At 43.7% G+C, this 22053-nt stretch overlaps 1 protein-coding gene across 5 annotated transcripts in view; it reads right to left on the bottom strand.

Annotated features, from left to right (window-relative positions):
- Positions 1-22053, bottom strand: part of COL26A1 (collagen type XXVI alpha 1 chain) — a 238749-nt gene that overhangs the window by 14535 nt on the left and 202161 nt on the right. For 3 of the 5 annotated variants that reach the window (XM_038376218.2, XM_038376219.2, XM_043499326.1), the window contains 5 exons: positions 12991-13083; positions 10853-10914; positions 6525-6587; positions 2282-2326; positions 260-304 (listed from right to left, as the gene is read on the bottom strand). In XM_038376218.2, the coding sequence (XP_038232146.1) occupies positions 260-304; positions 2282-2326; positions 6525-6587; positions 10853-10914; positions 12991-13083 (308 nt within the window). The remainder of the gene's footprint in view (positions 1-259; positions 305-2281; positions 2327-6524; positions 6588-10852; positions 10915-12990; positions 13084-22053) is intronic. The other 2 variants (XM_038376221.2, XM_038376220.2) reach the window with 1 other exon arrangement.

Genomic DNA, 22053 nt, shown 5'->3' with positions numbered 1-22053 from the left:
TAATTGTATGGCACTCAGACACTGATCAAGCCAAAAACATTTGGATCCAGATTTTGAACATGCCAGTGCCCATGGATATTTGAATCTGAGGTTAATGCCACCTCCATCGTCTGCTCTTTTATCTTTGCAATCCCCGCACTCCTCCATTTACATTACTGGGAGTCCTGCACACAGAACGAGGACAGTGTTTTCTCCCCTTGGGACCATACCATCTTTTCACCAATAGAAAATCCAGGTAGCAGTAAAAGTGTTTTCTTACATCAGCCCCTTTATCTCCTTCTTCACCCTTCTTGCCTTGTTCACCCTAATATGAGACAAACACGTTTCCATGTAAATGAGGAGATTTACCATCCAAAATCATTCAAATCCCCTCCCTCAAAAAAGCCACATCAGCAGAAAGAAAATTGAAATCACAATGTATGTCATCTGTTCTTTTAGACAGGGCCAAATTCAGCTCTGGCCTAAGTTGTAACAGCTCCTCCCCTGCCCCGGCAAAGCCAGCAGAAGTGTCTACCTATTTACACCACAGCTGAACTTGGCCCACAGAGACCTGAGCTATATGATGTTTGCATTGCAATGAACCATTATCAGATTGCTGCGGCCAGGGACCTTGACCAAAACCATATGTGTACTGTGAGACTTTCCCCATAAGCAACGCTTTACATTAAAACCGGTATGGAGTTAACTATAACCACCTCCAAACATGTACACTTTGCCTCTATGTTTATTTTTCCAGAAAAATTCATATCCACTACACAAGAGGTCCCAGTAATTAGCCACATCACCCACAACCTCTCTACAAGAACTCATTAGCTAGGGATCTTTCTTCAGTAAAAATGTATTGTGACAGTTTGTCTGACATTTCTTCCCCCGCTGCCCACGCATCTAATCAGGAAGTGTCTGCATTTCCCAAGCAGCAGATGGCATACACAGAGTAAACCACAAACTAAATAAAGAGCAATGGAAAGGTCCACAAACTGCTGAGTAAGGTGGCTGGGATGAGAACTTGGCTCCACAGCAACACTGGGCATTGCAGAGACATTTCAAGCGGAGCAAGATGATAGAGTTGGGAGAGACCCATGTCAGACAAAACAAGAGCCCTCTTACCTTCCTCCTCCCCCCCCCCCCCAAACATTTCCACTCAAACGGAACTCAACTTTTTGTTGGATTCTCTCACTTCTCCCTAATATTTTTCATTTTCACCAGAACTGCACGTGTAAATGCAGTCTTAGCTTGAGAGACGACGTTCCAGAGGATTCCCAGCCTGGCCAGAAACTGGTAGTCCCAGATCTAGTGGGAGAAAGCCTGTTCTCAAGAGATTTCCAGCCCAGCCTCCCAGAGAGAGGAGGTTTGGAGAGTTTAGGCTTCCTGGTGGAATTTCAATGGCTTATTCACAGGGCAGATGGTCTGTCCAGGGTTCCAACGTGGGAGGCAGCTTTATAGTTCCTTCAACAGGAGCCCTGGTAGGAGGCAGCTCCTGTGGGGCTGCACTAAATTAGCATGTCCTTCCTGCTTCATTGGCCACAACTCCTTCAGGATCATTGCTGCCCACTTGTGCCCCCTCCCTGGCAAAAAGGAAGGTTTCATCCACCTTGCCACAGCTCCTCTCAACCCTCTTCGTGCCAGCAGAATGTTAGCAGAAGCCAGCCTGGTAAGACTGTAAGCACTTTGCAGCAGAGACAGAACAAAGAGACTGCACTTAACACAACAGAGTTGTGATCCATGACTGGGTCTACCCTTGTGGCACTACCACAATACAGATAAGTATAGATGCTAGAGAAAATCTGGCTTCATTGGGGTAAAGCAGAGGTGGTATGTCAGATCTATCTTCTGCACAAATCTTTTGCTACCAGTTTCTCACTCCTGAGGATAGAACTAGGGTTGGTTGGAGCACTCCTCTTCTTAACAGGCTCTCTTTGCTAGACTACTAGCCTCATTCCTAGATCCATCAAAGAGATGGAGAAGACCTATGAGATCACGCAGTCCAGCTCCTCAATCCCAGGGCAGGTACAAGGTATTTTCTACTGTTTTGTGCACTTGAATATAAAGTGTAGCACTAAAATGCAGAGTTTCATTTGCACAGATCTCTGAGATGCTGTCTCCTGACCTGGATGTTGTATTAGCATCCAGAGAGAACTTGTAGTACCAGTCATAGTCCAGCCAGGTGGTATTTAAAGTGCTGGACATGACACAACACACACACACCCATCTTTGCGTGTGTGTGTGTGTGTGTGTGTGTGTTTCCCTGTTGTGCACGCACACACACACGTACAACACTTACAGGCAGTCCCTTATTGCCCCTCTCTCCAGACAGACCTGCTTGCCCCTGTTGGAAATAAAGCAAGTGTCATTTTTTTTTTCCATTTGATGAGAACAAAATGTAATTTTACCACTGGAATTAAAATGGCTTAACAAATAAATGCATGAGACAGCGTGGAAGCTCTTTTCCCTCAATGTTATAGCTTTCAGCATTCAAGCAGGCAGCAAAATGGGCAACAGCTCTCAAACACTAGTTCTGAATCCTCTCAACATTTGGGGAAGTTTGGTTCAGGATCTCAGGACAATCTTTGTAAAATGGATTTGCATCCTCTTGAACTTTAGAGAAGTCAACTACATTAAAGCAGGGAGAAATTTGGCCCTAGAGTTTTTTTTCCCGAAATACAACATTTTTCCATATAGTATAATGGATAGGCTAAGACTGCTCAGTTTTTGCCATTGAACAAAAGACTCTGCAATATCTAATTATGATTTTCCCTTAAAACTTCATCACATACTCATCTAGTCTCCTTCTGCACACATGCTCACCCTCTTTTCCACAACTAGAACGACTAAATTTCTCTGCATAGATTTTCTTGATGAAAAATGGCTTTTTGAATTATAATTTTTTTTCATAATTTTCATATTCAAAAAATTTTCTGGGGTGGTTTCAGGTGAAACAATTCAAAACAACAGTTTCAAACCTATTTGAAAAATATTTTCTTTGATTCAAATCAAACAGAATCAAAATGGCCATTTTTTTGTTTTGTTTTCTTTCCTTTCCTCTACTGCCTTTTCCTCCCTTTGCCCTCTTTTTCCCCTCTGGAAAAGAGAGGGAAAGAGGGGCGTACCCCTAACATGAATTTTTGTAAAATTTAGATTGATTTCAAGTTGGCTCAAAATTATTTTTTCAAGAAAATCGGAAACATTTCAAACAAACTGAAAAACTCATTTCATTCCAAATAATCTGCAGAATATAATTTTCATTTTCTGACCTGCTATATCCACCCCGTCCACCCCCCCCCCTTTTTTTTTTTTTTTTTTTTACTGCTATGAACCTTCCAGCTGGATGTAGGATTTTGCATTTGCCAGAAAAGTAGAGCTACCTTTTCATATATATATAATTTTTTCCAACCTTTTCTTCACTGGTTTTATAAGAACCGCCAATTTGGAACAAGATACTATACCAAAAACACTGCATTAGAGAGACCTGTGCAACGCTTGGTGACCACTGCTGGCAGAACTATATACTGATGAGAAGGAGAAAATATAATAAGGCCCAACTCTCCCCACCAAAAGGATATGAGTTGCTTAGATCCTGCATTGAATCCGGCCCGTGCAAAAGTATAAGCAAACAACAATTCACTGAACTAAGGTGGCAGGAGGTACATCGTTGGAACAATTTACCAAAGGTTACTGTGGCTTTTCCATCGTTGACAATTTTTAAATTGAAATTTGATGTTTCTTCTAACAGTTCTGCTCTAGTCATTATGTTGAGAAAGTTGTACAGCCTGTGTTATAGAGGAGGTCAGACTAGATGATCACAATGGTCCCTCCTATCCTTGGAATCTATGAATCAAGACATCTTGTTTATCCTCAAATATGGATAGTAAGATGGGCCCCTCCCTGTTGTTCTGCTCTGGCCTTCATCAGCTTACATAGTCTCTGCACTTTGTCCATGTGGTGCCAACACTAATTCAAGGTGCAGCATGCACTTCCCCCTACAGACTGATGATAAAAGCAACGTGGGTGGCCAGGGATTTCATGACCATAAGCTAGCAGATATTATCTGTATAAAAAAGCCTGCAAAACGTCTAGAATGATTTTTCATTGACTTGGAAAGAGTATTTATATGGGTGAACAAAAAGGTAAGAATATAAGAATGACCATATTGGTTCAGACCAATGGTCCATCTAGCCCAGTGTCCTGTCTTCTGACTGGCCAGTGCCAGATGCTTCAGAGGGAATGAACAGAACAGGGTGATTTTCAATGATCCAGCCCCAGTCGTACAGGCCCAGCTTCTAGTCGTTGGAGGTTTAGGAACACCCGGAGCATAGGATTGCATCCCTGACATCTTGGCTAATAGCTATTGATAGCCCTATTCTCTATGAAGTTATCTAATTCTGATTTGAACCCAAATTGTATTTCTGGCCTTCACTACATCCCATGGCACCAAGTTGCACAGATTGACTGTGCATTGTGTGAAGAAATATTTCCTTTTGTTTGTTTTAAACCTGCTACCTATTAATTTCATTGGGTAACCCCTAGCTCTTGTGCTGGGTGAAAGGGTAAACAACACTTTCCTATTTACTTTCTCAATACCATGTCACACCATTCTATATAGAAATGTTGTTTTCTTCTGCCAATGAAAACTTTAATTATTGCTTTGCCATTCATCTATAACAGAGCTGGCTGGAAAATGGAGTTCCTATTCCACAGGAAATTCCAAAATTTTGTTTTTGTTCCAAAACAAAACAAAGTAGAAATTTCAAACTAATTATAGAATGAAAATTAAACAATTTCTATTTAGGAAAAAACTGTTTAGTTTTGATAATGTTGAAATAATGTTATATTTATTATATATAAATAGTCTAAATGAAATTAAACAAAAAGACATTTGATATTTGCAAAATAAAATGAGTATAAAAGAATCTTTTAGATGTTTTCCCATCAAACAATCAAAATAGACATCTTCATATCAAATATTTCAGTTTCAACACAACTGTTCCACTGAAAAAATTTCAGCCAGCTCTAATCTGTAATATTTAGCAATGGCGTAAACTACGGAATTAAGCCACCTATTAAAAAAAGGGCTTTAGTCAAATGTACAAAGAGCTCTGTATGTAACTATAAACAACAGTGGCCTTCACTGAAAACTGAAATAAACATCTAAGAGATAAGCAGTATTTGGTAGTGAGGTACAAAAGACCACTAAATTTATCAGCAACCTCTGTGTCTTATTTCTTTCAGTGTGTGTATTGTGCAATCTAGTTTGAATTGTTGTTTTGTTGCCCTAATGTAAAATCTGGAGCGATGCAGGTTAAGCCTATCACTCGTTATGCTCGTGGGTTTGGAGAGTCTCCAAGCTCATCTGAAACTAATCAAACTGCATTTGGCATTTGCCTTTCTAAGCTCCCACAGACATTGTTCTGCCCTTCAGACTGAAAAAGCAAACAGAGGGGGGAAGATGGGAGAGAAATTGGCAAATGCAGATGATTTGTTCACCTGATTTAGATGGAGGTGGAGCTCACTACCTGCAAATCTATATGCAGGTAATTCCTCTTTAAAGAAAGGAAATACATTAGGGCTGCAGCCACCTGACTCCTGCTCTGTGCACATACTGGAAACTTAGCACTAAAACTTTTATGCAGCCGTCTTTCCTTTCCAAAGCATGCTGCAAATGCCATCAATGGTAACTTTTTCATTCTGTTGCTCCACTTTGTGGACAAAATCTCCTCACAAGGAGTATCTCTCATCAATCCACCAGTGCTAAGTTCTTAAAAGATTTCATTCTACAGACCCTTTTAGAAGGGTCTCCACAAGCCACCAATGGTCCACAGGCCATAGTCTGGCACGGTAAGTGACGGGCAGTCCTGAAGAGTTTTGGAGGACTGGGATAGTGGAAGCAACCAAAAGTTCAAATATTGCTCTGAACCTCTTTAATCTGCCTGGACACTGGGCTGGTAACCTGGTGAGAAGAGGCCCTCGCATGAGGTTTTTGGGGTTTTTTTGGTATTTCCTAATCTTGGCCAGCTTGAAAACAACACTCAGCAAGTTCCTCTTACTGTATTTTGGGCACTAACACGTCCAAGTCCTTGACAAAATAAGCAAGGATAGCGATAACATGACAAAATTTGAAGTAAAATCATTTTAAGAACATTACTTGACCCTGAAAAATGGCTGTTTCAGAATAGTTCTTATTCTCTCTAACATGCTTTGCCCTTCTTTTCCAGTCGTAACATAACTGAGCTAAACCTTCTGAAACGCTAGGTACTAAAGTGTTTATAGTAAAATCTGTTCCCAATAGGCATTATGGATCTAGTGTTCACTACTCAAACTTTCAGAGGTAACTTATACCCTGTGAAAACAATATGTCCCCTCTGCCTGTGCAATGATCTCCCTTAGAGATTCTTGCCTAATATTCCGAACTTATGTTCACCTAATCAGAGCTGGTCCACCAACTTCAATGGACCTATGTTAATTTCCCCCATCTGATGAGCTGGCCCAGCTGGTTGTGAATCTTTACAGGTGAAAAAGTTTTAACTTACTCTTTCTCCTCGATCTCCTTTGGAACCTTTAGGCCCAGGATGCCCTGGAGAGCCCGGTACACCCTAGAGGGCAGATGCAGAATAAGAGGAAATTAGTTTTTATTATGTATTTTTTGAATGGAACAGTAAACAAAGTCTCCAGTGAACATCTTGTGTAACCACATGTTATTGTTAAAGATGCTGGGCTAGATTCTCTGCGGTCTGAGAGCCAGTGTAGTCATTTGCCCGGCTGACATGAGTGTAAAATGTGACTTTGTCTATCTATCTTATAAGGTACTTCTGTTGCCCCTATTATCATAGCATCTTTAATGCACTTATCCTCATAACAACCCTGTGAGGCAGGGCAGTGCTATTATCCCTATTGTAAGGATGGGAAACTAAGGCACAGAGAATATAAGTGACTTGACCAAGGTCATATAGGAAGCATCAGATGATAGCATTTTGCACACTCTTTGCACAGGTGTAAAGGACTTCATAAGGTTTAAGGCAGGGACAGTCAGCCATCACTGACCACACAGATACAACACACCCACCTTCCAATGGTCCGGGGATCTCTACAATTACATTTGGCACATTCAGGATAGTTGAACATGAGGAGTAACCTGTCACATGGCCCTTTCAAGGAAATGGTGCATCTGCATAATAAGGCCTGCAGAGGATGATTTATGAAGTCTATGCAGTGTTACAGGGAATCAAGGACAAGATGCATCATAAAAGGGCCTTCAGCAGTTTTGTGCACTTACAGACCTCTCAGCTGGGTCCCAGTGCATATGCACATATATTATTATTCTTTATTATTTGTATTGCCATAATATCTACACTCCCCAGTCATGGGCCAGGACCCCTTGTGTTAGGCTCTTTTCGAAGCACCTACGTTTTTTCGTTTATAAACAGACTGAACTATAACAACTGGTATTTGTTGCTAAAAGCTGATGACAAGGTATTCAGGGCTGCAAAGACTGGGGTGGGGGGGAATTGTCTCGAGGGCATTGGTAATGGGATACTGAAAAATAGGATTAACCTCTAGGTTACTGGTTCACGTCTGGCCCAGATTGGTAGTACACTTAGTGCTGACAACTGTTCGGCATGGGTTCTTTGAAATTGATAATGGACCCAGCCCAGGTCATGATGGACAATGGCGCATATTGCAGCCATTACTGGCTGCCTTGTTGTCAGCCTCTGCAGAAGGCCAGGAATGGGAATGGGGGCTTAAAAATCCTAGAAATAGTCCTGGCAGGTTAGGTGCGAGATACTTTCACAGGGCTGGGTTCTAATGTTATCCTCCACAGTTAACTATGCAAAGGAATAACAGACCAAGATGTCTTTAGACCTTGTTTGCAGCAATCCCTAAGATACTTGCAGTAGTCCTTAGGGTGAGTACTAACACCTCACAAATAGTTACGGAGAGCTGGAGGATAGAACTCGAAACATTCTTCTTGTCCGATCTTGTTTGCAACACTATTATGGCTTTGTTTGGTGGTTAAAGAGTTAAGATCAATATCCGCAAAGGAGTTTAATTACCAGAAGTCTTGAGACGAAGCCATTCTTCTCCACTGGTGACTGTTTTATAGATTTATTCAACCCAGGGAGCAGAATTATTAGCACACATTGGGCTTAATTTGAAAATTGTTTATTTGGCTGAGTGAATCTCATCAAAATGGTTTCAAATGTACAATCCAATTAATCTTAGGTCTGTCTGCTCACTCTGGCCATCCTGCTGGGATGCTTTCATATCTTAGGGATGGCCTTTGCAGCACCCCATAAAAGTTTGGCAAAGCTTCAGCAAACGTTTTTATAGTAGCCTCCAGGATCTAAAGGAAGATGGTAGTTTGAAGCTATCCTATCTAAACAGATACGACTGTCAGAAGTGATGATTGATTTTGGAGGCACAAATTGAGAGGCCTCAAAAGGCAGGACCCAATTATCAGCAGTTGGAAGCGTTCAGCACTTTCTGAAAATCAAGCCTTCTTAGGGAGTCTCAAATTGCACCCCAAAAGTGAGGCACACTCCCATCACTTCTGAAAATCTTAACCATAGTGCATGACTAGGCCCTCATTAGTCATCTGGCTAAGAAAGTTCATAACAAACAGGGTGAAATACTCATTTGGTACTTAAACTAAATAGTCTAGTCTTTTGATATCTATGATGCCTAATAAACCAGTTCTCCCGGTTCCTTACAAAGTTTGGAGACCTTGTGGGAGTAAGACACGGGAGAAGAGGTAGCAGCTTAAAAAAAAAAAAAAGAGGGGTGTAAGCAGCTAAAGCATATGGAAAGATGAGCAGGGTTCCTCGGACAATGTTTGTTAAAGTTTTGTGCTAATGTGTTAATTTTTTCATGTAGCCTAGCTGGCAGAGGACTCTATCTTCTCAGCGTAGAGTGTAATGCTCCTTCTCTGCATTGAAACCTTGATGCTTCTGTGTCTAAGCTCTGCCGTAGGACGGAGTCTCACTCATGTGCAGCTAAATTGCTCCATATTTGTTGGAAGACTCTCTTGTGTACAGCTCAAAAGCTCCACATGAGGAGAGGGGGAAGCAAGAAATCATGAAATTTTAAGACTCATAATTCATAAGAGCAGACAGGCATCCTTAATTTTTGCATGTTTGACTTTGAGCAGTAAAATTTGTAACATTACATTAGCACTTTATATATATATATATATATATATATATATATATATATATATATAAAAAAAAAAGTACAGGCTGCACTTCTGTAGTTAGTAAAGATTGGGCAGACCTTCAGCTGAGGGAAATCCGCGTATCTCCCGTGAAAATAATAGAATTACACAAGTTTCCACCAGCTGAAGTTTCAGTCCATCTTTACAAGCTACCTACCATGACTAAGGCTCTACACCCCCCCCCCCCCCGGCATGTACATCCTGCAAATTCAGAGGCCAGAGTTTAAGAGAAGCTTCTGTTTGTTTTGCCCTTGTGCATTACTTTACATTTAATCATGTGAAATTGTAGCCGTCATTTTGCGGCCAAATCTCCCAGTGTGTTTATATTCATCTGAAATTTCCCACAGTTCTCCATAGCATTTGCTAATTGAAACAATTCTGCATCATTGGCAAAGTTCACCAACTTGCTGTCCATTTCTTCTTCCACGTGATTAATAAATACACAGTAAAATCCCATTTCTCCAATTCCCTGCAACCCCAACCTCTCGACATAAATCACTTACCCCTATATCTCCCCCAATTTTCCTAATTCCCTATCATCATTTTATCGATGTTTTAGGTCCTTGAAATAGTTTGGAATGGCAGCTGGACTACACATTCTGGAACACTGGAAATATAGGTCTCCTGGGGTTCCCCACTATTAACTAATTACCACTAGTCAACTATTCATCATCACTTCATTTCTTTTTCTTTAGCCAATTTTCAATCTGTGAACAGATTTAGCCCCTCTTTCTGTAGTTTTCCACAATAACCTTTTATGAGGGACCTTGTCAAAAACGTATGACCTACCCAATCACAATAATCTTTTTTTATCCACATATAATTAATAGAGCTGGTCAGGAACGTTTTCATCTAAATGGTTTTAGACTGAAAATACAGTTTGGGGGAAATTTTGATTTTTTCCAAAGCTTTTCTGATTTTCCATTCTGAAAAAGGCAATGAAATATTTTGTTGCAGCTTGGATCAACTCACAACAAATTATTTTGGCTTGTTGAACTGCAACAAATTTCCCTACAGTCCTGCATTGCCTCATGGGAGCAATAGTTCAGAAAGCTCATGGGCCCATTTTCTCATATGGGCCAGCATCCCTAGCCAGACTATGTATCCCATGATACAACACTCTCTCCTCTGACTGAGCCACATGGTGCATCATGGGAGATTCAGCAAGCCAGCCTGGCCCAGGGAGCCCAAGAGAAAGGGGGCATCAGGCACCCAAACTAAAACTCCCAGGAGGCAATGCAACCTCATAGGGAGATACAGTTTAATATTGAACTGGCTGAAAATGAAATGTTTTGGCTCAGTTCAATAAACCAAAACTTAACATTTTGCCTGGGAATATCAAAATGTTTTGTTTATCTTAACAACACCAAAATGAAGCATTTTGCCATTTACAAATCAAAATTTTTCAGAACATTTTGTTTTGAGAAAAATTTCACTATTTCAGCTTTTTGTCCTGATTTGAGATAAAAATATTGAAATATTGGAATTTCTTGATGGATGCAAATTCTGATTTCCACTCAGCTCTACTAATGGAACATTTCATCTACAGAGATAAGTTGCTTTGCATTCAACTCCATGCTCCGCTCCTCTCCTTCCTCCACCCCCCACCTCCATTCCCGCCAAGGCATGGGATGGGATAAAATTACTTACTTGTGATCCAGGAACTCCAATAGGTCCTGGGGGCCCTTTGGGTCCTGAATTGCCTGGGAGTCCTGGTGATAAAATCATAATCTGAGACAGTTTTAGAGACATTTAGAAAGAAGGAACCTCAATTTCAGTCACACTCTTTCTTTCATTACTCCTGATTAGCGTGTTTCTCACTCTCTCCACACAAATCTCGCTTGAACATCAGGACATGGCTTAAGCACTGATATCAAACAGAAAATAGATGTAAAACATCCTTCCATACTGGAATTACTTTAGCGCTATATACAAAATGTTAATAATGTAAGAAATGCAGCAAAATTTCAGTCTCCTTTTAAATGACTATTCTTCCTTGGTCCTAAGAGAAATCTTAGATCAGAATCCACAAAGCAACTGTACCCAAGTGAGGTATTGTACCTGGGATTTCTGAAAGAGAACGAGTGCAATACTGAGTGAAGAGATAGCTGGGCCTTATGTGCCACTGGACCCACAGTACTCTGAGGATTCATAGAATCATAGAAGATTAGGGTTAGACAAGACCTCAGGAGGTCATCTAGTCCAACCCCCTGTTCAAGGCAGGACCAATCCCAACTAAATCATCCCAGCCGGGGCTTTATCAAGCCGGGCCTTAAAAACCTCCAAGGATGGAGATTCTACCACCTCCCTAGGTAACCCATTCCACTGCTTCTCCACCCTCCTAGTGAAATAGTGTGTCCTAATAACCAACGTAGACCTCCTCCACTGAAACTTGAGACCATTGCTCGTTGTTCTGTCATATGCCACACTGAGAACAGTCAAGCTCCATCCTCTTTGGAACCCCCCCCTTCAGGTAGTTGAAGGCTGCTCTCAAATCCCCCCTCACTCTTCTCTTCTGCAGACTAAGCAAGCCCAGTTCCCTCAGCCCCTCCTCGCAAGTCATGTGCCCCAGGCCCCTGATCATTTTCATTGCCCTCCCCTGGACTCGCTCCAATTTGTCCACATCCTTTCTGTAGGGGGGGCCCAAAACTGGACGCAATACTCCAGATGTGGCCTCATCAGTGCCAAATAGAGGGGAATAATCACTTCCCTCGATCTGCTGGCAATACTCCTACTAATACAGCCCAATATGCCGTTGGCCTTCTTGGCAACAAGGGCACACTGCTGACTCATATCCAGCTTCTCGTCCACTGTAATCCCCAGGTCCTTTTCTGCAGAACTACCGCTTAGCCATGACTGCAGGAAGGGGTTTGTATTTAGCCATAGCTAAAATGGAGGGGTAGACATGACTATATAAAATGCCTGTTCACAGCTGGCGTCAACTCTGCTCCTGCTGAGGCAAACAGTTACAAACTGGCTTCTCCCTTGCTCTGAAGATGTCCCTTTATCAAAGCTTTGCCTCCACTAGTCCCAGGGCTGGTGCAAGGAGGTTTTGCGCCCTCGGTGAAACTTCCACCTTGCACTGCCCCCCGCTGCCACCGCCCCCTCCCCTCAGCCCGGGGAGCCCCCCTGCAGCAGATCCCCGCTGCCTCCTCCCCCCCCTCGGCCCAGGGAGCCACCCCCGATTTCTGAAAGAGAATGAGTGCAATACTGAGTGAAGAGCCCCCTGCGCAGCTCCTCGCTGCCCCCTCCCTCCCTCGGCCCCAGGAGCCTCATGCAGCAGCTCCCCGCCCCAGCTCACCTCTGCTCCGCCTCCTCCCCGAGTGCGTCGCCGCTTCTCCCGCCTCCCAGGCTTGCGGCGCCAATCAGCTGTTTGGCGCGCAAGCCTGGCAGGGAGAGAAGCAGAGCGGAGCAGGGCGGTGCTCAGGGGAGGGGGCAGAGCAGAGGTGAGCTGGGGTGGGGAGCGCTTCCCCTGTGCGCCGCCCCCCCCGTTACTTGCTGCAGGCGGCCCTCCCTGCGCCCTCCTGCCCCAGCTCACCTCCGCTCCACCGCCACCCGCAGCCACTTGGCGCCCTAGGTGACCGCCTAGTTTGCCTAGTGGTTGCACCGGCCCTGACTAGTCCAAGACCTGTGAGCCCAAACTCTTGCAGCCAGGCCCACTTGCTTTTCCTGGCAGGCATCCTGTCGGAATAAACTATGCCACTGGATCTTTCACACACACAACCTGAGAAGAATCTTTGGTTTGGTTTCTCCTCATTAAAGCTGTCCAGTTCAATTGAGTCTGTTACCTGGTGGCCCAACAGGCCCTGGTGCACCACGTGGGCCTGGCAAGCCAGCCATGATCGTGTCTATGATGGTGGAAGCCAGCTGGGGTTCTCCATCTGTGGTAAAGAGCAGAGGAATTAATGATTGAGAAAATTATCAACTGCAGCGTCCAGTCAGTCAGGATTTCACACTGGGCTGTTTGAAAGCTCGAGCTAACTGTTGGCCAAGGCGAGAGTGAGTGTTTAATTAGGTGGAATTCTGACCATTAGAACAATTTCCCTGACCGTTCTGAGGGGAACTCATCCAGAAGCTCATTGAAAAATAAAACTGTGATTTTCTACCAGAGGTGCCAAAGCAATCATCTCATTCTTCAGGCTCTATACATTAGGCCATCATGTGCACAGACTGGCTCCAGATCAAGTGCGTTTGCATTTAGTCTCTTTCACTCGCAGACACGCCTCTTGTTCATCCCTGCACCCTGTTTCTTCCAATTGCCCCACAGAATTTTCCCCTCATTCCAAATTAGTGTTCTTGCTTAATTACTGAATCCTGCTGCCAGTCGCCAAAGCAGACTGGATAGCGTCCCCTTCAGGGAGCTGGGTGGCAAAAGGCTGCATTGTATAGCAATAGTGTTTTTGAAAGCCTACAGATGTCACCTCTAAGACAACTGGTTTCCAATGATCCAAGAAGTCATGTATGAACTCTGAGTCTCCCTGTGGCTGCCCAATACACTGGTGCCAATGGTGCTGAGCTACTGCACCATTATAGCAGCCCAAAGCACTGCCACCAAACCGACGAGGTAGCCAATATGCAGCCACCAGGTCATCAAGTGCCTGGGTCCAGCATATCAGCCCAACACACTATCTACGGACCCCTATGCTATTTTACAAATATTTTGCAGTCCATTAGGGTAGCACCTTTCATTTGAAGATAGAAAAGTGCTGTAGACAATATGTAATTTTACAGATGGGGAGACTAAGGCACAGAAGTTAAGTAACTTGCCCAATGCCACATAGCTAGGAATAGAATCCAGGTATCCTGACTTAAGTGAGGATTCACAGTCCACTGCTCTAGCCACTTGATCCTAACCAATTCCATAGGCTCAGGAATTTATTCATCTGCTGAATTTGTTGCTGTGGGCCTTAATTATAATCAACATTTCTCTATTCTCCTGACCTTCCTTTGGATTCATAAGCAGGGGCAGCGAAGGACAAGGTGAGAAGAGACTCACAGGCATCTTCAAAACTTGAAAAGAAAAATGGAACAAAACCATAAAATTAAACACTACAATAATACAAGCCATGCTACTTCAGCAGTTCTTTTTGGGGGAAATGGGATGGAAGTGCTAACTATTGCTTGAAGAAACAATTTATATAAGAGATATAATCTATCACTTAAAAATAACTGCATCTTTGCTGCAGACTCCCCAGTCATGGGGCTCTGCCAGGTCAATGGATACTTCATAGCACAGTTACCCATGACAGAAGGCCTTCTGAAAAGCCAGATTTTCCCCAGCTACTGCCCCCGCGATATAGAAACTTCCATTTCCTCATGCCTGTGATCTCAAACTCCACACATCCATTTCCCTTCCCATCCCATTTCAGTGATTTTTAGCTCACTGAACTACCATTAGATGGGATTCTTTCCATGCATAGAGGGGCAAATTCTACTGTGGTTCACTGATGTAAATATAGAGCAACCCCTCCAAGATCAATGGTGGTGTTGCGTACTCTGCACTGGCATAAAAGAGCAGAATTTGACCCAAACAATACCCCAAAAAAGAAGATAAGTCCTGTAAGGATTTTCACCTTTGGTGAAGCAATGGATGTTGGTCATGGATAGAGGTACAATAGAAATAGTGGTGATAGATCAGTGATCTGATCCAGCGTGACATATGCTATGGAATGCTGGGAAACAGCCATACTCCAGATGCCCTCAGGGACAGGGCATCTCTGCAATGGAGTCCAGGAAGGGAACCAGCATGTCTGGGATTCTGAACCTAGGTCTCTCTGGGGCAGAGCCAAACACAAAAGGGCCGAACTCAAACAGGTATTTCCTTGACTGTCGTTTTTGACCGTAGCCATCTTTCCTTCTTTGCGGCCCAGAAACAAAATGTCTGAGAATGCTTTCATGTTCAAAGGCAAAGGTACCCAAGTGAAGTGTGTAATCCAATTAATCTGAGTTTTATTTGACCATGTCAAAATCCATCAGGGTTTGTGAGTGAGACGGAATCGGAAAATGAGCATCGAACAGCAGAGAATGCATTAACAATTTCAGAGGATTTTAAAAAAAAAAAAAAGAACAAGCAGTCAACAAAATTAAGCATCCTTAGGGAGGTGGGATGGGGTAGTGCGGTTGCAAACTAACGGGATTTAATTATTGCTGAGGGGAGTGAATGTGTGTTGCAGAAAGTTCCAGGGAAAGAGAATATGATGATGATGACAAACAGAGTTACTCCTCACAAATCCACCCATCTTGACATTAGATCAATTCGACTCAGAGTTATTTATGAAAGGTGCTTCTCCAATTGTGACACTCTGCGGGGGGGGGGGGGAGGTTAGCTCAATAGCTCAGCATTTGGGCTGTGCCGCATGCTGGGGTGAGACTCTGTTGTCGCTCCTTCCTTGATAGCACAACCGTGGAAAACTCGCCAAAGTACCGGCTGCCTCAAGAGGGCCAGCACAATGTTTCCTAAATTCCATCTGTGGAGAGAATCCTGCCCCTCGCCTCCCTTGTCAGATAGGGCTCAAATTACAACACACCTAGTGTACATCCACCATACGTGGGGGTGGGATTTGGGGAGTCCAAACCCCCCTGCACTCCCTCTGTATCCCCACAAAGCAGCAGGTCAAGCTGGGAGAGCCAGTGACTACCTGGATCCTCCGGTCTTTCCCTCTCCATACACGTTGGGGTCACAGGAGATCCTGGGACTTATGCAGCTAAGGGCTACAGTAGCAACCACAGAGTAGCTTCAGTGTCATTCAACAGCAAAGAGATGGAGGATCCTCTCCCCCTCCACTGTGGCTCTCCCTGAGCTGCCTGCAGCAATTCCAGTTACCATGGCTTGAATGCAGGGGAGTATCCTTCCCATTTAAACCACCCTGATGTAGAAGTTGCTCCAGACCTTTTCAAACGCCCAGCTGGCCCCAAAGTGTCTAACAAGCTGACCTGTTCGATATGGGCAGGGCTAGGGATTTGAGCACATGGAAAGGGAGAAACTTAAAAAGAGGCTGAAATCTGTCCTGAGAGGCAGTGAAGCTTGTTTGTCTGTGTAGCAGCCATAGGCATCCCAGGTACCTGGATGTGCACAACTTTCACAGCCACTGGAACAGTTTTCTCAATGCCAGCCTCAATCTCTCTCCTCGCTTTCCCCTCCCTGTCCCATCTCTCTTTCTTACTCCCTCTGCTCCGTTCCCTCCCACTCTTCACTCTTTTCAGAAAGGCCAGTGGATCAAACATTGGATGGGGAGCCAGGAGATCTGGGTTCTGTTCCCTATCCTGCCACTGAACTGCTGGTTGACCTCGGGCATGTCCCATCCTTAGAATCATAGAATCATAGAATCATAGAATATCAGGGTTGGAAGGGACCCCAGAAGGTCATCTAGTCCAACCCCCTGCTCAAAGCAGGACCAAGTCCCAGTTAAATCATCCCAGCCAGGGCTTTGTCAAGCCTGACCTTAAAAACCTCTAAGGAAGGAGATTCTACCACCTCCCTAGGTAACGCATTCCAGTGTTTCACCACCCTCTTAGTGAAAAAGTTTTTCCTAATATCCAATCTAAACCTCCCCCATTGCAACTTGAGACCATTACTCCTCGTTCTGTCATCTGCTACCATTGAGAACAGTCTAGAGCCATCCTCTTTGAAACCCCCTTTCAGGTAGTTGAAAGCAGCTATCAAATCCCCCCTCATTCTTCTCTTCTGCAGACTAAACAATCCCAGCTCCCTCAGCCTCTCCTCATAAGTCATGTGCTCTAGACCCCTAATCATTTTCGTTGCCCTTCGTTGTACTCTTTCCAATTTATCCACATCCTTCCTGTAGTGTGGGGCCCAAAACTGGACACAGTACTCCAGATGAGGCCTCACCAGTGTCGAATAGAGGGGAACGATCACGTCCCTCGATCTGCTCACTATGCCCCTACTTATACATCCCAAAATGCCATTGGCCTTCTTGGCAACAAGGGCACACTGCTGACTCATATCCAGCTTCTCGTCCACTGTCACCCCTAGGTCCTTTTCCGCAGAACTGCTGCCGAGCCATTCGGTCCCTAGTCTGTAGCGGTGCATTGGATTCTTCCATCCTAAGTGCAGGACCCTGCACTTATCCTTATTGAACTTCATTAGATTTCTTTTGGCCCAATCCTCCAATTTGTCTAGGTCCTTCTGTATCCTATCCCTCCCCTCCAGCGTATCTACCACTCCTCCCAGTTTAGTATCATCCGCAAATTTGCTGAGAGTGCAATCCACACCATCCTCCAGATCATTTATGAAGATATTGAACAAAACGGGCCCCAGGACCGACCCCTGGGGCACTCCACTTGACACCGGCTGCCAACTAGACATGGAGCCATTGATCACTACCCGTTGAGCCCGACAATCTAGCCAGCTTTCTACCCACCTTATAGTGCATTCATCCAGCCCATACTTCCTTAACTTGCTGACAAGAATGCTGTGGGAGACCGTGTCAAAAGCTTTGCTAAAGTCAAGAAACAATACATCCACTGCTTTCCCTTCATCCACAGAACCAGTAATCTCATCATAAAAGGCGATTAGATTAGTCAGGCATGACCTTCCCTTGGTGAATCCATGCTGACTGTTCCTGATCACTTTCCTCTCCTCTAAGTGCTTCAGGATTGATTCTTTGAGGACCTGCTCCATGATTTTTCCAGGGACTGAGGTGAGGCTGACCGGCCTGTAGTTCCCAGGATCCTCCTTCTTCCCTTTTTTAAAGATGGGCACTACATTAGCCTTTTTCCAGTCATCCGGGACTTCCCCCGTTCGCCACGAGTTTTCAAAGATAATGGCCAAGGGCTCTGCAATCACAGCCGCCAATTCCTTCAGCACTCTCGGATGCAATTCGTCCGGCCCCATGGACTTGTGCACGTCCAGCTTTTCTAAATAGTCCCTAACCACCTCTATCTCTACAGAGGGCTGGCCATCTCTTCCCCATTTTGTGTTGCCCAGCACAGCAGTCTGGGAGCTGACCTTGTTAGTGAAAACAGAGGCAAAAAAAGCATTGAGTACATTAGCTTTTTCCACATCCTCTGTCACTAGCTTGCCTGTATCCTTGCTCTGTACCACGATGTGGTTTCTATCTCAAAGCAACTCACAAAAGATATAAGAGCGTAACACCCTCTGATCAGAGCAAGGTATTATTTCCCCCCATCCTTTCCCCAGAAAAGAGTCCTCTCATTTCACAGCCCTTTTGATGGTGGCTCTAAGATAATGTCCCCAAAGCCTGCCCTCCCATCTCTAAGAGCACGCAAGTTGCCCATTTACCTACAGACACAGTGGCAATAGCAGGTATTGTTTAGAATCTGGCCCATCTCAAATGATTCTGTGTTAAGAATAAATTCTCCCCCTTAAAGGCTTGATTTGTTGAGACAGGATGGAAATGAAGTAATCCTGTCTTAATTTCTGCCCGCTACCTGATCTGGAGAGACACAACTGGGACCAATTTCTCTACCGCAGTGCAGTGAAACTGTGAGAAAATGTTTGTCTCTCCCCTTTTTGGCTTTTGTCGGCTGATAAACTTTGCCAACAAGGAACTCGTTGTGATTAATAAAACACTGACATTAACCATGATCAGGCAGAACCTGAACACTGGTTAATAATAATCGGATACAGCTTTCTCCCATAATGTGGGTGCACATGCTCATTAGCTGGGGTATGCTTCCCTCTGCTGTCAGCAGATGGGATCTTATGGTTATGGTTTTCAGATGTGCTCCATTTAAAAACAAAATTAAAAAATCCTGTCTGGGATTTATAGAACCAGCTTCTACAGGCTGTTGAGAATTAGCTTTCCACCAACCCACAGAAATCAGTTAACAAGAGTGAAAGGGCAAATCATATAGGATGATTGCAGTAAGCTCATCATGCCACATTAGTGACCTATCCTATTAGTAAGCTTTGTATTAATCACAAGAAAAAATAATAAGTAGGGATTGTTTAGAGTTTAACACTTACCTACAACAATGATGGAGGCTCTATGAAAATCTATATTAGACAGATAGTGTCTAGATCAGATGTAGACCAAAACTCTAAAATGCTTAGCATCACTCTCTGCACCTAGGTGAGATTCTATCCCTTTTAACATCAGTAGAGCCAGGATTTCAACAGTGGGTAAAAATCTTGCAAGGCCACACACTGGATTGAATTTCATTGCTACTGACGATTTGTGGAAACTAGACCAACGTGTATCCTGAATGTGTATCTAATAGGAATCAGCCGAACGCCATGATTCTTGCCAATTTCCAACCTCAAAGATTTCATCCAACTGAAAAAGTAGAGGATGCAAAATTTCTCATACAATGTAGTCACTTACCTAAAGGGGCAGTGAGTAACAATTTTCTTTTGAGGATTACGGGGATGGAGAGGGGGAATTCTGATATTGTGAGATCAAGACAAGAAGACAAGATAAAGCAGTAAATGGTCTTCAGAACTTACTGTGTCTGCACTAGGTGAAACATTCTAGGCTATCTATTATGTTCAGGTTCTCATACCATGACTACATTGGGGTTTCCACAAGCACTCTTCTGCTCGGGTCCCCACACATTTAGTTTGGGCCTACAGACTGTCATCTTGAATCAATCTTAAGTAACACATTCATAGATTCAAAGCCAGAAGGGGCCACTGTGATCCTCTAGTCTGACCTCCTGTATTACAGAAGCCAGAGAAAATTCATGGTTGAACCAGAATAGATTTTTTTTAGAAAAACATCCAATCTTGATTTAAAAATTGCCATTGCTCTGTCTGATCAAAGTACTCTCATTAGTAGCAAATGCCAGGGATTTTATAGCTTTTTTAAAATAAAAGGGTAGAGTCTATAATTCAAGGGGAGATTGCCCAATGGGCCAAGCATCCAGGCCAGTTTCTATGCCAACTTGAAGTCAGTAGCAATGCTCCCATTGGCGTCACTGAGTACAGGATCAGGCCTCAGCTTTGAAACATTCCTGGAAGGAATGACTGGGTAAAATCATTCTTCCAAGGCAGAGAAATTGGGTCCCATGCAGTATGTCTCTTTCATGAGACTAGGGTCCTGGCTGTTTTCAGGGCTATCAAGGAGCACATGGCACTTTTCACAAGTATATAGATTTGTCCAAGTTAATTCTTTCCCTACCACTCTTTCATGCTGGCTGATTGCTGCCCTCCAAGAACAGGCAGTGTTTCAGTGGTTCTGTATCTATGTCATTTTCAAAGTGCTTTGGGATCCATTGGGATGAAAGGCTCTATGGAAATATACAATGTTCCTATTGTATCGACACACAGTAATTGGTATGATCCTCTAAGAAGCCGGTGTGAATTTAATGCAAAATCTCCTAGTGATAGTGAATACAGTAGTTCATTCTACATTTTGCTAAAAGCCTGGATACTGAACCACAATTAATTTAATCCTGCCCATAACACATTAAATAACTTAAGACAGAGCAATGCTGCTAAAAACTTTAACAAATTAAAAATACATCTACTCTCCTTCAGGAAAAGGAGTGTGAAGTGGGAGATAGGTGGAGGGGAAGGAAATCCATAGATAATTATCAGACACAAAGCTTCTTACTAATCCTGTGGCTGTAATTACAATATTTTGACTCTGAAGCCAGAGATAAGAAGAACAACTAGCACTGTTTAGGGGTAGGGTTCGTAGTGCATTAGTTTCCCAGCACTTTACTAGCCAAAGGGAACATATTACTGAGTTTCAAAGTATCACTACTGGACCTGAGCAGTAGAACTCCCTGCCAGAAGCGACCAGAACAAGCCCAAACCTGACAGTGCGCAGACTGGTGTATAAAATGTACCTTTTCTAGAATGCCTTTCCGTGCTCTTAAAAATATAACTAAATAAACAAGTACAATATTTTAAAAAGCCAGCCAGTGCACCAAAATCCATGCCCCTCTGCTTACAGGAAGGGAAGGAGCAAAACACTTCCTTGTCCTGGGCTGTCAGGCTTTTTAATTCTGTGCAGTGCATAGATGCTAGGTTTATAGATTCACAGTTTATAAAGCCAGAAGGGACCATTGGGATCATCTACTCTGATCTGTGTAACACAAGCCACAAGACTTCCCTGAATTAATTTCTGTTTGAACTAGAGTATATAAAAGCATCCATGATAATTGGTGGTATATAAAAGCAATTGCTAGACAGACAGACGGGGGGAGGGAGGGCCAGCAGTAAACTGGATCTGTACTTATCGTGTGCCTTTGTTTTAAGCCTAGTTGCATTAGTTCTGATTTGTACCCCAGTGTCCTGACTCTTGCTTTCAGTTATCCCAGGTGCCCCACTGAAATCCCAAAGCATATTTTAGAGCAGAATTTGGCTCAGAGCATTATGGTTCAAACAGGAAAATTTTCCCTTTCCCTGATTCAGAAGACTGGAGGAAGGGAGAAAAGAAAGGTCAGTTTTGACACCACAATACCACCACCAGTGCTCTTATCTAGTGCTTTTCATCAGTAGATCATGAAGTAGATGTACTGATGGGGCTCTGAGGCACAGAGAGTTGAAGTGACTTGCACAAGGGTTACACAATAGGCCCCTGGCTGAGCTGGGAACAGAACCCAGGTTCCCTGAGTCCCAGTCCAGTGCTCTATCCACTAGGCCACACAACCTCCCCTAGTATAGTCTTGCCCCCCTCCCCCCTTTCCCCTGATGTAGAAGGCAATCCCAATGCAAAACTAGCAAAGCAGAGTCAGCAGGGGGAGCTATTTGCAGGATAAATAAAGAGTACAAAACACGGCAGGAGCACAGACAGTTGTGACAATGAAAGAAAGAAGCAGATGATACTGTCGGGTTCTGAAGGATACAAGGAAGCCACTCAAGAAGCAAGCTCCTTTGTTATTCCAACTTGTACTAAATCACTGAGGTTCTCATTGCAATT

This window comes from Dermochelys coriacea, chromosome 17 (genome assembly GCF_009764565.3).
Source record: "Dermochelys coriacea isolate rDerCor1 chromosome 17, rDerCor1.pri.v4, whole genome shotgun sequence".
Classification (NCBI taxonomy): domain Eukaryota; kingdom Metazoa; phylum Chordata; order Testudines; family Dermochelyidae; genus Dermochelys; species Dermochelys coriacea.
The sequence above is the reverse complement of the archived record's forward strand: the minus strand, read 5'-3'. Positions and strand labels throughout refer to the sequence as shown.